Here is an 18,597-nt window from a genome sequence, read left to right on the forward strand (position 1 = left end):
TGAAATGATATGTAACATTAGGTTAACTAAAACTCTAGAGCAGTGGTTCTCAACAAAGGACAATTTTCCCTCAAGGGGACATTTGGCAATGTCTGGAGACATTTTATTATTTTTTTATTTTTTAAAGATTTTATTTATTTATTTGGCAGAAAGAGACACAGCGAGAGAGGGAACACAAGCAGGGGGAGTGAGAGAGGGAGAAGCAGGCTTCCCGCGGAGCAGGAAGCCCAATGCGGGGCTCGATCCCAGGACCCTGAGACCATGACCTGAGCCAAAGGCAGATGCTTAACGACTGAGCCACCCAGGTGCCCTGTCTGGAGACATTTGAAATTATCATTACTGCAGGAGTATTACTGGTATTTAGTGAGTAGAGGCTAGGGCTGTGGCTAAACATTCTGCCTTGTATAGGAGAGCCCCTGACAAAAAAGAATTATCCAGACAAAAAACAATAGTGCCAAGGTTATAAAAACCCTGTTCTACACTGCTCATTTTTTTTATCGTAAGAGTATTATCAAAGTCCTTGCAGGAGATAACATACTCGCATTGGGTTAAGAGTTTAATGAACGGTGGGTGATTCATAAAGATTGGACAAGATTTAGGAAGAACAACTACAGAGAGTACAATTCTCTGGGGACAACAACAGCAGGGAGTCATTACCAAACCTTGACCTAAAGGAGACCTTGGAAGTGGTAAACCAAAATTTAGAAAGAAAAGATATATAAGGGCCTTTCACAGAAACAGTGGCCTTGGGAGAAAGAGGCAACCAATCAACATGACCTCACAGGGAATGAGTAAAGGAAATAAATACCCCTGATTTCACACTCTTCTACCCTCTGACTTCCTGCTGATGCCTCTTTTAGCAGGACTCAACCCAGAAACCAAAAGAATAGGGATTTTGGTGATACGGTCTACACAGCTCAACCTCTACAAAGCCTACTCTGCAACCTCTGTAACACGTGTTACTGTCGCTCTCTCGGACTCTGTGACTCCAGTGGGTATGTGGTATCACACTGGACTTTTAACATGCATCTTTTCATATATTTATGACCACATAGGTATCCTCTTTTGGGCCATTTTTCTATTTCATATTTGCCATTTTCCTCATTAATTTATACTTCTTTATGAATTCTGTATATGGACACTTTGTCAAATGAATGTATTGAAGATATCTGCCCCCTCTGTATGACAGAGAAAGAAAGAGAAACAGAGAGAAACAGATATCTAACTGTCCTGCCAATTTATCAAAGAGATTACCTTCCCCTACTGTCTATACAGTTGTCTCCCCTTATCTGCGAAAAATGTTCCAAGATCCCCATGGATACCTGAAATCTTGTGGACAGTACTGAAAATTATATATGCTATGTTTTTTTCCAATACATACACAACCAGTGATAAGGTTTAATTTATACTTTAGGCACAGTAAAAGATTAACAACAATAACTAATAACAAAATAGAACTATAACAACATACTGTAATAAAAGATACGTGAATGTGGTCTCTCTCTCTCTCAAAATGTCTTATTGTACTATACTCATCCTCCTTTTCTTTACGATGGTATGAGAGGATAAAATGCCTATGTATGAGATAAAGTGAGGAGACTGACACAGGCTTCCACGTAGGGTTAGGCTACTATTGACCTTCTGACAATACATCAGAAGGATCATCATCTGCTTCTGGACAGCAACTGACCACTGGTAACTGGATCCATGGATAAGAGGGAGACTACTGTCGTACCATTTTAATAGTAAATCAAAAACCCATGAACATATAGGTCTATATCTAGCTCTATGCCACTGGATGGTTTACTGAATTATGTGTACATGCTACACTGTCTTAGTTATGTAGCTTTGTATTAAGTCTTGATACCTAGTTTATTTCATAAAGTGCTTCAAAACTGCCCTGCCTCCGTTTGGCCCTTTGCATTTTCGTATAAATTTTAAAAATTCAGATAAAAATAAGCAAAAATGGACCAAAGGTAAGAGAAATGTTCATTCCTTACTGAGAATATTAATATCCTATTTTGTAATTTAGCACCATAAAATTCATGTATAATTTTTTCTATGATATTCCAGAAACAGTATTTAAAGATCCATATTGTTAGTATTGATGAACAAAGGCTGGAAATCCTGAGGAAAAAACCAGTGTGTTTCACATTAAGAAAAGCTCCTCCTAATGCATGACAAGAATTTTTTAAATGAGACACATAATTTGACTTTTTTTTTTTTTTTTATGTTTCAAAGGCTCTTCCATTATACAAAGGACTGCCATGGTGGTTGTTTTTTTCTTTTTTATCTTTTCTTTTTCAATGTATACTCCTCATATGTTCAGCATATGAGTCAGAAAATTCAAAAAAAGCATACCATAATTACTCCCATGCAACCAAACATATGCATGCTTGAGTTTGTCAAGAAATACTATTTGAGGGGTGCCTGATGGGCTCAGTCAGTTGGGTGTCTGCCTTTGGCTCAGGTCATGATCCCTGGCCCCAGGATTGAGCCCTGCATGGGGCTCCCTGCTCAGCAGGAGTCTGCTTCTCCCTTCCCCTGCTCTTGTGCACTTGTGCTCTCTCTCTCTCTCTCTCTCTCTCTCTCTCTCTCTCTCAAATAAATAAAATCTTTTTTAAAAAATTAAAAAAGAGGCTCTGAAGGTGAGAAGATCCGAAAGAAATACCCGGACCGGGTTCCAGTGATAGTAGAAAAGGCTCCCAAAGCTCGGATAGGAGACCTGGACAAAAAGAAATATCTAGTGCCTTCTGATCTCACAGTTGGTCAGTTTTGTCTTCTTGATCCGGAAGCGAATTCATCTCCAAGCTGAGGATGCCTTGTTTTTCTTTGTCAACAATGTCATTCCACCCACCAGTGCCACAATGGGTCAGCTCTACCAGGAACACCATGAAGAGGACTTCTTTCTATACATCGCCTACAGTGATGAAAGTGTCTACGGTCTGTGAAGCTGCTCCCCCTGAGGTGGGGAGTCCCGTTCTACAAAGAGAGAGGTGGCCCCCCCCTTCCTTGACCTACTCCTTCTCCGGGCTCAACCACCACCTCCCTTCTTCAGGACCTGCACTTCCTAATGTTTGAGGCTCTCTTCCAGCCCCTCTTAGCAGGAGGGCTCATGGGGGAGGTGACCTCTTGGACCTCTCCTTTCGCCCCTTTCTCTTACCACCTTTCCCACTCTGCTTTAGACTTCTCGATTGTCAATCTGTCACATCCAGCGATTGTTTTGGTTTCTGTTCCCTTTCTAACTGCCCAAGGGGCTCAGAACCCCAACATTCCCTTCCTTTCACTACCTCCTTTTTTGGGGGTAGATGGAAAGGACTGAAATTGTGGGGGGAAGGTAGGAGGCACATCAATAAAGAGGAAACCACCAAGCTGAATTAAAAAAGAAAAAAGAATACTATTTGAGCATTAGATACTCAGTGGCTACTAAGCTGCAAAAAGGTTTTTTCCTTTTCTTTTTTTTTAAAGATTTTATTTATTTATTCATGAGAGACAGAAGAGAGAGAGAGGGAAAGAGAGAAGCAGAGGGAGAAGCAGGCTCCCAAGGAGCAGGGTATTTCTTTTAAGCTTTTTTTCTTTTAGTGGGGTGTATTTTTTTTTTCCCCCCTCCGAGAGGGCGCACTGTTCCTGGAAGCAATACAATACCACTCAATGTGGGGAATGGATGGAGCGAGCTCCCATTCCACGTCCTAGTTCCAAAAATTCATTTAATATATTGTCCTTGGCTAGAGGATGCATCAGATATTAAACTGTTAAGAACAGATTTTAGTGGGGTATATTTTAACACGTTTGCTTTCATACAATTTTCATAATACAGTTTTGAACATTTTATCAACATGTATTGACCCTCTATCATGATTTATGGTCAATTTTGTCTGATAATTATATCATTAAAAATCTGGAATTACATTGTTGCCTTGGAGTTTTCTGAACCACACCGATAGTACATAAGCTTATGGTTATGAACTCAAGAGCAGTTACTCTTTTGGGGTTTTTTTTTCTGTTTTCATATCTAAGATTTTCCCTGCCAGAGCCAAAGTTATAACAGATAAATATCCCTACCACCTAGAAACTACTTGTATAAAATCTGCTGTTAGGCACTTAATACAGGAGTCTGTTTCCACCCTGTTTGAGTACAACCTCTTTCTCTTGTAGAGTCCATTAAAACAGGGTTGGGAAACAGCCCCAATGTAAAAATTCGCTACAGAGTGCTTACCCCTGTGGAAAGATTTCTTAGCATTTCTAGGCTCCCAAGAAATTCTTAGTTTTGTAACAGCTAACCATGCCTGGGTAGGGTTTCCCTGAATGTCTAGACCATTTTATTGCTGACTCACAGTCTTCTTAATATTAGAAACAATTTTCTCATGCAGGATAAAGGAAGGTTATTCTTGGAAAACAAAATGTAAGAAAACTTATTTTCATAAATGTATCAGTTTCTGTAATTGATGACAAAAATAAAACTATCATTTCTGACCCTTTCTAAAATCACAATGTGACTAAGTTCTTCCTTACTTTAAACCTGGATTTTTCATATTTCATATTTTAATTTCATAGAGAAATCATACATATATAATTCTAGGTCCAGAATTTTTAACAAAAGCTAACCAAACTAAAACTAAAGAACACAAAATGATGTGAAAATCCATTCTATATTTTATTTCTTTAAGGGGGAAATAATAAATTTAAAACTTTATTAGTCAGTAAGATCATAAGTATAAAACCAAAATGAGGGGCACCTGGGTGGCTCAGCTGGTTAAACATCTATCTGCCTTCGGCTCAGGTCATGATCCCAGGGTTCTGGGATTGAGCCCTGCACTGGGCTCCCTGCTCAGTGGGAGCCTGCTTCTCCCTCTCCCACTCCTACTGCTTGTGTTCCCTCTCGCTGTCTCTCTAAAATCTTAAAAGAAAAACACACACACACGGGCGCCTGCGTGGCTCACTTGTTAAGCGTCTGCCTTTGGCTCAGGTCATGATCCCAGGGTCCTGGGATCGAGCCCTACATTGGGCTCCCCACTCGGCGGGAAGCCTGCTTCTCCCTCTCCCACTCCCCCTGCTTGTGTTCCTGCTCTCGCTGTGTCTCTCTCTGTCAAATAAATAAATAAAATATTAAAAAACAAAAACAAAACACAATGAGATGCCTCACATCCACTCTCATCAAAAATAATAGATAATAAAAAGTGTTGGCAAGAATGAAGGCAAGTTAGAAGCCCTGTACTTGTTAGTGGAAATGTAAAATTGTGCAGCTGCTTTGGAAAACAGCCAGGCAATTCCCCAAAATTTAAACAGGTAGTTACCAAATCAACCACAATTCTAATCATAGGTATATACCCAAGAGAAATGAAAACATATGCTTGTACGTAAATGTCCTGGCAATATGACTCATAATGGCTAGAACAGTGGAAACAACCCAAATGGTCATCAACTGATGAATGGATAAACAAAATATTGTGTATCCATCCAATGAAATATCACTCAGCCATAAAAAGAAATCAAGTACTGATACATGCCACAACATAGATACACCTTGAAAACATTATACTAAGTGAAAGAAGCCAGACAAAAAGAAACACATATTGTATTATTCCATTATTGGGAAATGATCAAAATAAACAAATCTATATAGACAGAAGATAGATCAGTGGTTGCCGACGGCTGGAAGAATTGGGGAAAAAAGTGAAAAGTAATGGATATGGGATTTCTTTTTGGGATGATGAAAATGTTCTAAAACCGACTGTGTTGATATTGCACAAATCTGTGAATATACTAAAACCCACTGAATTGAATGCTGGTGAACTGGGTGAATCCACTGGTGAACTATACTGGGTATACTTTGGGTGAACTGCATAATATGTGATTATATTTCAATAAAGCTGTTATTTTTTTAAGAAGTGGAAACAACACATGCTCATCAACTGATAAATGGATAAACAAAATGTGCTGTATTCACGGTATAAATTATTAGCCATATAAAAGAACAAAGTATTGATATATACTACAACATAAACCTTGAAAACATTATGCTATGTGAAAGAAGCCAGACACAAGGACCACATATCATATAATTCCATTTCATGAGTTACACAGAATAGGGAAACTCAAAGAAACCTAAAGCAAATTAGTCGTTGTCAAGAACTGAAAGAAAAGGGAATGACCACTAAGGTACCTTTATGAACTGAATTGTCCCTTGAAAATTTATATTTTGCAGTCCTAATCCCCAATGTGACTACATTTAGAGATAGAACCTTTAAGTAGATAACTAAGGTTAAAAGACCATAAAACTGAGACCCTGAGACAAAAAGAGTAGTGTCTTTATAAAAAGAGAAAGAGACCCCAGAGACCTCTCTCTCTTCATGCAGGAACAAAGGAAAGGCTATGTGAGGGTACAACAAGAAGGTGGCCATCTGCAAGCCGGGAAGAGAGGCCTCATCAGAAACCAATCCTACCAACACCTTGATCCTCAACTTCCAGTCTCCAGAACTGTAAGAAAATAAATTTCTGTTGTTTAGGCCACCCAGTCTAGGGTATTTTGTTATGGCAGTCTGAGTAGACTAATACAGGTATGGAGTTCCTCTCTGGGGTGATGACTACGTTCCAGAATTAGTCACAGTAATGTTATACAACTCGGAATATACTAAAAACCACTGACTTAAGCCTTCTGGGGAAGATGATAGAGTAGGAAGACCCTAAGCTTTACCTCTTCCCACAGATACCACTAGATAACACCCACATAAGTGTAAATAAACCAGAAAACAACCCCAAAGACAGGCAGAACAGACTCTCCACAGCTAAATGTAGAGAAGAGGTCACATAAAGAATGTAGGAAGGGCAGAGACGAGGTCAGGAGCTAAATGGACCTGCAGGAGGGAGGAAAACAATAGGCACAGAAAGTGGAGGAAAAAACAGACCATCAGAACGGGCACCGGGAACCTGCAGGGGTAAGACGAATCCCCATTTGGCTTTGAAAATCAGAAGGGCCAAATTTCACCAGTTCTTACCATCAGTGGGGTTTAACAGCTGGAACTTTAAAAATCAGCAGCTAGGCTTTGGGAGAGCCAGGAAGGTAAAAGGAAACTGAGTCTCGTCCTTTAATGAAACAGCACAACAAAAGTCCTTCTGATTTTTCTCTTTTAACATAGATTTATTTATTTATTTGAGAGAGAAAGCATGCATGCATGGGTGGGGGGCAGCAGAGGGAAAGGGAGAAAAAACTTAAGCAGATTCCACCCTGAGCGCAGACCTGAGCCGAAACCAAGAGTTGGTTGCTTAACTTACTGCTCTACCCAGGAGCCCCAGACCCTCAGATTTTACAGCATAGACAGAGCAGTTTGAAAAATTTCTGGTGTATGGGGCGCCTGGTGGCTCAGCCCGTTAAACATCTGCCTTCAGCTGAGGTCATGATCCCAGTGTTCTGGGATGGAGCCCCGCATCGGACTCCCTGCTCAGCAGGGAGTCTGCTTCTCTCCCTCTCCCTCTGCCCCTTCCCTCCCGCTCATGCTCTCTTTCTCGCTCACTCTCTCAAATAAATAAATAAAATCTTCAAAATTAAATTTAAAAATAGCCTTTAAAAAAAAGGAAAAGAAAAATTTCTGGTGTATACAGAAAGGAAATTTGTTTACTAATCTCAGAGCATGTGCGAGAGGAACAGGGATCATTGAAAGACCTCTCCGGGAACAAAGAAGTTAGTGGGTGCCACTTCCCTCTCCACCCCCCAGCCTAGATACCTGCAAGAACCAGCACAGCGCCAACTGTCCACCTAACTTGCTAACAGCGCACCGTGCCTCTTCATTATCCTGCAGACCTGCCCCCTGCAATATGCCCTTGACCAGAACCCATCCAAAGCAATGCCATAAGCCTGGCAGTGAGCAACCAGCCCCAACAGGGGCCAGGACCACTCCAAAGTAACTCCTACCCTAGGGAAAGGGAAAGATAACCACACACACCAATCCCCCCATGCCCTAGCAGTAGGCTAGGGGTAGACAGCTGGTCTGACTGCAGGCCTCAACCACCAATGAAAGTTTCTCGGGAGACAACACAGGGAAAGTGCCCTGCAGTTCAGTGCTACTACATCTCTGGCAAATGCCTGGTGTTACTCAACTTAAGCCCAAGGCAGCCTCACACCATCCCACTAATAACACAGGGACCAAACCCTGCCCAAAACAGGCAGAGAGCCATTGCAGATAACTGGACTGAGGGCAAAAGCAACAGCCACGACAGCAGGACACATGCATCACATATAGGAGACCTCCTGAATCACTGGGTTATGGTGAACAGGAGACAATGCACTGTAGGGCACTACAGGACCTCTTCTTCATAAGCCACTACTTTCAAGAGTAGGAGACATAGCTGACATTCCCAACAGACATAGATACAAAGAGTTAGACAAAATGAGACACAGGAATATGTACCAAATGAAATAATCAGGACAAAAATCACAGCAAGAGAACTAAACAAAAATGAGGTAAGTAATATGCCCGATAAGAGAATTTAAAGTAATGGTCATAAAGATATTCATGGGACTTGAGAAAAGAGGGGAGGACCTCAGTGAAACACTCAACAAAGAGACAGAAAACATAAAAAAAAAAAAATGAATCAAAGACAAAGAACTCAGTAACTGAAATTAAAAATAAACTAGATGGGATAAATAGTAGACTAGAGGAAGCAGAAGAAGGGATCAGTGACCTGGAGAACAGAGTAATGGAAAGCAATCAAGCTGAATAAAAGAGAGGAAAAAAAATAATAAAAAATGAAAAGAGACTTACAGAACTCAGTGACACCATCAAGCATAGTAACATTCACATCATAGGGATCCGAGAAGGAGAAGAGGAAGGAAAGGGACAGAAAATTTATTTGAAGAAATAATAGCTGAAACCTTCCCAAACCTGGGGAAAACAGAAATCTAAATCAAGGAGGCACAGAGAGGCACCAAGAAAATCAACCACAGGAGGTCCACACCAAGACACACAGTAATTAAAATGGAAAAGGTACTGACAGTGAATTTTAAGAGCAGCAAGAGAAAAGAAAACAGTTACATACAAGGAAAAACCCATAAGGCTATCAGCTGATTTTTTAGCAGAAACTTTGCAGGCCAGAAGTGAGTAGCAAGATATATTCAAAGTGCTGAAAGAAAAAAACCTGCAGCCAAGAATATTTTATCCAGCAAGGCTATCATTCAGAACAGAATGAGAATAAGGAGGTTCCCAGACAAACAAAATTAAAAGAATTCATGACCACTAAACTAGCCCTACAAGAAATGTTAAGGGTGATTCTTAGAGCAGAAAGGAAAGACAATAAGCAGGAGTAAGAAAAGAGGGAAGCACAAAAATAGTAAAATTAAGTACATCTGTAAAAGTCAGGCAAGGGATTCACAAAATAAAAAGATATAAAGTATGATACCATATACCTAAAATCTGGGGTGGGGGGAGTAAAGAATGGATTCAAACTTAAGTAACCATTAACTTAATATGGACTGCTTATGCATAAGATGTTATACACAAACTTAACTGTAACCACAAATTAAAAACCAGTAATAGATATGCAAAAAATAAAGAGAAAGGAATCCAAGTATATCACTAAAGAAAGCCAGAAAATCATGAGAGAAGTGAACAAGAGGGGAGCCTGGGTGGCTCAGCTGGTTATACAATCAACTCATGATTTTGGCTCAGGTCATGACCTCAGGGTCATGAGATCAAGCCCAAGTCGGGCTCCATGCTCAGCGTAGAGTCTGCTTGAGATTCTCTTTCTCTCTCTCTCCTCCTCTCCCCCCCCCTCCCCCCCTCTCTCTCCCCCTCTACCCCTCCCCCAACTCGTGCATGCTCTCTCTCTCTCAGATAAATAAATCTTTACCCAAAAAAAGAAGTGAGCAAGAGAAGAAAGGAACAGAGAGAATATAACACTAAGTGAAATAACTCAGTGAAAGACAAAAACCAAATGACTTCAATCATATGTGGAATTTAAAAAACAAAACAAACAAATAACAACAACAAAGACACAAACCAAAAAACAGACTTAACTGTAGAGAACAAACTGATAGTTACCAGAGGGGTGGTGGGTTGGCAAATGGGTGAAATAGTGAAGGGGATTAAGAGTACACTTACCACGAGAAGCACTGAGTAATACACAGAATTACTGAATCACTATATTGTACACCCGAAAATAATACAATGTCATTTGTTAACTATAATAGAATTAAAATTTTAGTAACAAATACGTAAACTACTGACTTTTAAAAGGGTGAATTTTATACAGAAATTATATCATAATAACTGATATTAGCTGTCCTGATATTCAAAAGACTCAATGCACTAAAGCACTAACAGGTGTCTAGATAAATCTAACTAAATATGTAGTACCTTAACTTTCAAAGGAAGGAAACTGTCCAAGTTATCCAAACGCAGAAGTGGTCTATCCTTATGAGTTGCTGCTTTTAGAAAGTTCTATGAATTGAAACTCCTTTATCTTAAGTCAAAACTAGTAATTAACTATCAAATCACTTTGACGATGTTAGATCAGAAGTCATTTAACTTTTTACATAAAGAAATATATACTTAAAAATCTTAAAAAAAAACACAAAGTCTACTATGTAACAAATGTATAATCATCTCTTTAAGGGAAAAGCTACCTTGCCTTTATATCCCCCAAGCCAAGTACAGCATCTGGTAAATACAAGATACTTAGGAAATGCCTTTTGGGGCGCCTGGGTGGCTCAGTCGGTTAAGCGTCTGCCTTCGGCTCAGGTCACAATGCCAGGACCCTGGGATTGAGCCCCACATCAGGCTCCTTGCTCAGTGGGGAGCCTCCTTCTCCCTCTCCCTCTGCCTGCCACTCCCCCTGCTTGTGCTCTGACAAATAAACAAATAAAATCTTAAAAAAAAAAAAAAAAGGAAATGCTTCCAAGCTTTATATACAGCTATGACAAAGAGTCATCTCCACCTCTGAGCCAAAAATGCTCTCAAGCTCAGCTTCACAAAACAGTTTTAACGCTTAGTAGCATTTAAATTTATGTATAAGGGGGCCAGGTGGCTCAGTCATTAAGCATCTGCCTTCGGCTCAGGTCATGATCCCAGGGTCCTGCGATCAAGCCCCGCCTCGGGCTCCCTGCTCAGCGGGGAGCCTGCTTCTCACTCTTCCACTCCCCCTGCTTGTGTTCCCTCTCTCGCTGTGTCTCTGTCAAATAAATAAATAAAATCCTTTAAAAAAAATAAATGAATAGGGGCGCCTGGGTGGCTCAGTCATTTAAGCGTCTGCCTTCAGCTCAGGTCATGATCCCAGGGTCCTAGGATCGAGCCCTGCATCGGGCTCCCTGCTCGGCGGGAAGCCTGCTTCTCCCTCTCCCACTCCCCCTGCTTGTGTTCCCTCTCTTGCCATCTCTCTCTCTCTGTCAAAATAAATAAATAAATCGTTTTACATAAATAAATAAATGAAATTATGTACAGAAGAACAATACTTCTCAAATGGACACAAATACAAGCATAAACTCTACTAGGATTTTGTCATACTAATACTCAAAATATTTTTTGAAAAATAGAAGTTATACAATAAACAAATACTCACTTGAGTGATAAACATTTTACAAGAAGTCTCTGACCAAAGTGCTCTTTGGGCACATCAGGAACACTAAGTCGTTCTATTGGCTCCTCCTACAAATTGACAAGCAACGTTAAAATGAACATTCTTACCATATTTCAACTCTTTATAATTTTTTAAGTACTTATTTTAAATCTAATACTTTGAGTCTTCACAACTGAGTACAGAAAACAAGGACCAATTTACCCTGAAACAGAAGTCAGCAGATCCTAAGTGTGCTCAACTCACAGAAGTTACACTAGGTTATATATTAAATATATTCATTCAAATAAAAAGTATATTTCATTTACTAAAAATTATACCTATGTTTGAGTTATATTCCCTGTATTATTATACTATATGCAATACTCCCAAAATACCTATCTTAATAAGCATCTAGTTCTTTATATCTAAATACCGATACCTCATCTGGTGATGGGTGCAGAGCAAAGAGTTCCTTGTGGCGGTTCGATTTCCTTTGGTCATCATTCTGACGGTCTATTTCTTCATTGGGAGTGCGATCAAGCAAGTTGGGAAGCAAAGCATCAGGAAGTGAATTTTTCAAGTCAAAAATACTGCAGGCCCAGCTACCCCTTGGAGTATCATCTATTGACATTGAACGTCTTTTAAGATCATCCTGTCATGCAAAACATTAAACATAAATATATTAATAAAGAAATAAAAAAATAAACTACTTTAAAATAATTTCTTTTAGTCATTTAAAAATAAAGGTATTACTTGCTCATCCTGGTAGTTGTTGCCATCTGGAGCTTCATCGGATTCAAAGACCTGTTTTGGCAAACCTTTTTGCCTTTCTTTCTGTTTATCTAATGTATTAGGATTAAATCCTGTTCCCAGTTTATGATATCTATTCAAAATAAAATAGTTAAGTAAATGTCAGTTTTGGAAATTTTTCATTTTCATCATTATGTAACAAGCCAACTGTTCTCTGTATTATTTCTTTACATTAATAAAGCAGTCTTGATCATGTTAAACATTTAACCAGAAGTTTAAGAAGACTTCCGTTCAAAGTTCCTTTACTCCAACTAGAGAGGAGATTAGGACATTCCAAAAGTAAGTCATATTCTCCTTCTTTCCATGACAACCATGTATATATAACTTAAGTTGTACTTCCACCAATTCAGATAATATTTTTTCTTTTCAGTAAAAAGAAAGGATGGGAAGCCAGGCTAAAGAATAAAATGAGAGAGTAGAAAATATATACTGCATTCATAACAATGTAAATTTTTAAGAGGCAGAAAAATATAAAGCATTGAATCTCAAAATTTCAAATAGCCAAATAAAGTTCCTATATGTCATTCCGTATAAAAGATCTGAAACAAGCTAAAGCTGTAGACTCTTAAAAGGAAAAACCGCAAGATCTACACCATTGTATACATATATTAGTTAACATATATTGCTACATAATATATATATTACACTTAGAATAACTCTTAAACTAATGTAACCTTCTTTCCTAACAACCCAATATCCAAGAGCATTAAGCAGACACTAAGATCAAAGAGCGATTACTGTTCCACACCATAGAGTCCAACTGGGGAAAATTTCAATTGGAGCAAAAACAATTATGATTACCAGAGGATGGTATGGTTCTTGCCACCAGTGAATTTATGAAATAGTAAAGAATCACACTTGATATGAATCATTCATATTGTGTCTTGTTGCTAAAGATATTAAAATAGCAGCTACATGATGTTCATATCCCAGTGTAATCACAAAATAAAAGAAAGCATTTTTCTTTGAAAGAACTAAAAAAAAGATACTCATTATAGTAACATGAAAGGTTTTATTCAAAAATAGATGCTTTAATCTTTCATAAAATGCTTTAAGTTCCTTAATTTGTAAAGTTGCATGTCTAAGCTGCTCTAATAAACCAGAAATGTGTTGCATTCTACCTCCTTTATGTCCTAAAATATTGACAGTATAAAATTCACAAGAACTGAGAAGAATGACATGATTCACGATCAATACTCTTCTAAATTACCACTCTGACCTCTAGCTGGTTGCTATAAAGCTCTCTATCCAACCCCACACACAGACCACCATTGCTAGGACCTCATATCTTGGCTCTGTCCCTCATTGATTCTATCCCGGCCACACTGACCTCTTTGCTATTCCTTGAATATTCCTAGCACGCTTCCAGTATGCAGCGTTTGCATGTGCTATTCTTCCCTCTGCCTAATAATGTCTTCCCCCAGATATCCAGGGGGCTCACTCCCTTACTTCCTTCAGGTCTTTGTTCAAATTCACCTTATCTGTCAGGTCTTTTTTTTTTTTTTTTTTAAGATTTTATTTATTTATTTGACAGAGAGAGACACAGGGAGAGAAGGAACACAAGCAGCAGGGGTGGGAGAGGGAGAAGCAGGCCTCCCGCCAACCAGGGAGCCCAATGTGGGGTTCGATCCCAGGACCCTGGGATCATGACCTGAGCCAAAGGCAGACGCTCGACGACTGAGCCACCCAGGCGCCCCTGTTAGGTCTCTTCTGATTAGTTAACAAAGTAGGAAATTTAGCCACTCTTCTTGGCTCTCCCTATCCTTCTCACCCTACTTTTTTTTTTTTTTGCATAAGAGTTACCTCCACCATACCTATTTATCTGTGTTTGTTTATTGTCCATGGCCCTCATCCCCAACTAGAAAGTAAGCTCCATGAGGGCAGGGAATTGTTGACTGCCATATCATCACTGCTTAGCATAGTGCCTGGCACATACCAGATTCTCAGTTAAGTATTTGTTGAATGAATAAATAAACGAAGTACTTTCTGTCCCTTTATGCTTCTGTGCTGAATTATAGACGAATGGTGTGGTTTCATCTTATGGCATACTATTCCACTCCTCAGTCACGTCCACTCCACCATTAAGCCCATCTGCTGAGTTTTTATATTTTTTCACTGAATAAAATATTAATTTCCAAAGATAACCAATTGATTTTCATATGTCTACCATATCCTTTCATATATCCTTGAGGATATTAATTACACTTATGGGTTCTAATCTGTGTTCTAACTACTTCCAGCTTTAAATTGTTCTGTTATTTATAGATTGATAATTCTCTTTGAAGCATGCTGGTTTTCATCAAATAGTTGTCAATTCTGGCTTATGTGCTCATTTTTAAATCTGTAAGCCCATATCCGCCTGAAAACACTGTATCTGTTCAGCTCAGCCCATATCTGGCGGTTGTGGAGAAGAAGCAATCATGCTGTCAAGCAGAATCTGCCAGTATCCACTCTTCTGGGTATGAGGGGCTCCTTCTTCTTCCAAGGCATGCCCACCCTGAGCACTATATTATCAGATCAAGCCCCCAAAATCACTGCTCTAAAAAAAGACATAGATCTCTCTGCAGGCACTCCTGTGCAAACATGGTACAGGGGTCAAAGTAACCAAATGTCCAACAGTACCCCAGGTCCCCCTTCCATTGCCTGAATTTACTACTTCGGAGCTTACAACCCTACTGAGGTTTTTACATATATCTTTTCTTTAGATTATTCTGTACTGTGGTTTTCTCTTATGTTCCAATCGCACCCTATCTTCTGTCTTTCAGGGATACTTTAAAACCTGTAGCCCAACAAGAGTGCCCATTTTGTCATTTACTACTACACAGATAATAAACAAAATAATATCTGATGTAACAGAAAAAATTTAAGCATTAGAACCCAGTGTCCCTAGGGTCTGATCCAGGCTATCCCGCTTTCTGGCTGTGGGACCTCAAAGACATAACTATTCTGAGCCTGAGCTATGTCATCTGTTGGAACCCTAACTGAGATGAGTGTCAAGTGCTCAATAAAATGCTCGATACACAGTAAGTACCCAAAAATATTAACTACCTTACCCTCTTGCCTAAACCAAGGTCAGCAACCCCATAATGAGAGTTAAGTAGCAGACTCCATGATTCTGAGATTAATGTTTTACAACTAATCTCTTTATATTAAGATTTCTAATTAGAAGTTTCCAACATACATGTAGAGAGGTAAAGACTTCTGAGTTAGCTGACAGAGGAACAGTTTTCTTCAGTAATGTCGAAAATCTACCTATTGGAATACTTATCAAAATGGTAGGTTCATAAAAACAGCTCTTCTTTATAAAGGGTAGCAGACTGTGCTTTTATTAGGTCACACTAAAACTAAAAAGCATGTCAGCAGTATCCCCAAGTGATGCTTAGCACAATATTAAACCCAGTGAAATAAGACAGCAGCCATAGGGCAAAACAATAAGCCAAGGATACAAGACCATTGCAAGTACAATTTAGCACAGCTAACTTCAGTTTCTGAAAACTATGTCATAACAGAATTCTCCCCTACTTCATTTATTTTTCCTTTAGAAAAATAAAATAAGGCTAAGAATTTTCAGGATGAAGACTTCATTATGCAAATTAAAATGAGCAAAGGAAACTTAACTTTTTTTTCTTAACCTGATTTGATATCTCAAACACCATCCATTAGAAAAATAAATTTTGTGGGGCGCCTGGGTGGCTCAGATGGTTAAGTGTCTGCCTTCAGCTCAGGTCATGATCCCAGGGGCCTGGGATCGAGTCCCATATCGGGCTCCTGGCTCAGCGGGGAGCCTGCTTCTCCCTCTCCCTCTGCCCCTCCCCCTGCTCATGCTCTCTCTCTCTCTGTGTCTCAAATGAATAAAATCTTAAAAAAAAAAAAGAAAGAAAAAGAAATTTTGTGGTAGAACAAAACATTATTTTTAAAAAATATTTACCTGATTCGATATACTGGTCAAGGACCTATAAATATTTAGTTAGTTAATAAAGGATGGAGACCTTTCAAACAGCTTGATCTGGAAAGCTGGCTATAAAGTTAATCATTTAAGTTTCAACAAACTGGATTCTTTTTGAGAAATGCAAATTATTCATCAAAACCTACCCATGATTTCCCAGAAGAGTTAGACCATAAATTATTATAATTACGTATTATTAGTTATTAATGATCTATGATAATATAGAAATACTACTGATAAACCTATTATTTTATACAGAAAGTTAAGTGATGTAGGCCACAGTAATTGCAGAACTCCTAAGGAGAAAATATCTACATAAAAAAGGTCCTTCTTTTGTTTCTTCAGCTATTTTTTTTAAATGAATGTTCAGGTCTCATAATTATTATTAATCTACCTTAATCCATTTATAGATCCTACTCAGCATTTCTTAATGTTATAATAAACCTATGACTTACTTTCTGATCACGACTGCCCAGTCCTCTGTATAACTTCTTATACAATCTCTAACATGTGGATCCATTTCACTATTTTAAAAAAGAAAATAAATTTGTAATTTAGTAAGGAAAGCACTGATGTCTGTGAATTTGGTTGCTTCAGTTCTTCTTCATATAAAAGGAAACAATACTACCACAAGAAATAGGATCTAAACAGAATCAAGGAAGGTAGCCTTTCCATAGTTACACTTAAACCAAAAATATGTAAATGTCGCCTTACCTTTCTTCAGGTACAGCTGACACCAGGGTTCTGCAGTCCCTAGGACTATAAACAACTTCAATATCATCTGGAGGGAACTCAATCAAATCCCTTAAAGGTCCAGAATCCACAGCTAAAGGATGAGTAATGAGGTATTCTTCCAAATCCACTGGGTCCACTGCTTCAGTAAGGGGCACCTTTATAAAGAGGGGTGGGTATGACAGGTAGGTAGAAAGGGAGAGGTGGATATAAAAATTTTAAAACTTTAAGCAGAGGAAATTTATTGTTTTTAAAAATACATGTTTTTAACCTAGTTATTTCTAAAATGTTAGCGCAGAGGGAGAGGGAGAAGCAGGCTCCCAGCAGGGAGCCTGATGTGGGGCTCGATCCCAGGACCCTGGGATCATGACCTGAGCCAAAGGCAGATGCTTAACCGTCTGAGCCACCCAGGCACCCTGGTGTTGGCTCTTGTACTTGTTTATACTTTTGGGTCAATACTCTAATCTCGCTTAGACCTTGTCCATTCCCCTCACATAAAATCAGTAATGATAATTAACAGTTTTAGAATACTTTACGGTGACAACATGCTCATTGGAAGGATTCTTTTTTTCTTTTTTATCTTTGGAACTGTCACTGCTAAGTTTATAAGCAGCGGTTTTACTTTATTTGTTCTTACTGTTGATTATTCTAGTATAAATATATAACCAGTCTGTAACAGGCTGAAAATGGCCCTCCAAAGATCTCCACATCCCAACCCATGGACCTAATATGGCAAAATAAACAAATAAATACAAATAAAAGAGTATTTGAAGATATGATTAAGGATCTTAAAATGGGGACATCATCCTGGATTATATGAGTGGGTCCTAAGTGCAAGTGCAATCATATATATCCTCATATGGAGACACAGGGAATTTGGGGCACACAGAGGATAAAGCCGTATGAAGACACAGCTAAGAGAAATTTAAAGATTCTGGCCTTAAAGACAGAAATGATACGGCCTCAAACAGCCACCAGATCTGGACGAGGCAAGCAACTGATTCTGAAAGGAGTCTCTGAAAGGAGTGTAACCTCACCAAAACCTTGACTTCCGCCCACTGATATCAGACTCTGGACTCCAGCACTGTGAGAGAATAAATTCCTGTTGTTTTAAGCCACACAGTTTGTGGTAATTTGTTCCGGCAGCCAAAGGAAAGTAATACACACAGTCTATTAAAAGTACCTATTAGCAGTAATAGAATATTCACAGAATTCCTTAGCCAAGCTGAAATTATACATTTTAATAAGATACCCTCCTTCTTACTAACATGAGAAAAAATATTAAGCAAAACTGTGAAGAATTATATAACAAACGTGCAGTTGTGGACCAATGAAAATAAGAACATGCAATTTTTCAAGATGTCAACTGGGTAAAAACACTGAGACTTGCAGGTACGTGTCATGAAATGAGGTGCTTTAATCTATGATGCTTTGAACTGAACAAACCCCAACAGGAAAAGCAACGTTTTATAGATAGTTAGGTAAAATAATGACTAGCACATCATAAACACTCATTTGAGTGTTTTTCTCATTCAAAACCTCTCCCAAACCCTGTAAGTTAG

The 18,597-nt window shown here is 38.8% G+C and overlaps 1 protein-coding gene and 2 pseudogenes across 11 annotated transcripts in view; 1 reads left to right on the top strand and 2 right to left on the bottom strand.

Moving 5' to 3' along the window:
• DOCK7 (dedicator of cytokinesis 7) overlaps positions 1-18,597 on the bottom strand; it is a 220,646-nt gene that overhangs the window by 164,993 nt on the left and 37,056 nt on the right. For all 11 annotated transcript variants that reach the window (XM_035727291.1, XM_027620950.2, XM_027620940.2 and 8 more), the window contains exons 3-7: positions 17,018-17,193; positions 16,759-16,827; positions 12,301-12,430; positions 11,987-12,199; positions 11,551-11,636 (exon numbers count right to left, since the gene is read on the bottom strand). In XM_035727291.1, coding sequence (XP_035583184.1) covers positions 11,551-11,636; positions 11,987-12,199; positions 12,301-12,430; positions 16,759-16,827; positions 17,018-17,193 — 674 coding nt within the window. The remainder of the gene's footprint in view (positions 1-11,550; positions 11,637-11,986; positions 12,200-12,300; positions 12,431-16,758; positions 16,828-17,017; positions 17,194-18,597) is intronic.
• LOC113915206 lies at positions 1,966-3,371 on the top strand (annotated as a pseudogene).
• Positions 3,612-3,777, bottom strand: LOC113917800 (annotated as a pseudogene).

This window comes from Zalophus californianus, chromosome 4 (assembly GCF_009762305.2).
Source record: "Zalophus californianus isolate mZalCal1 chromosome 4, mZalCal1.pri.v2, whole genome shotgun sequence".
Classification (NCBI taxonomy): Eukaryota; Metazoa; Chordata; class Mammalia; order Carnivora; family Otariidae; genus Zalophus; species Zalophus californianus.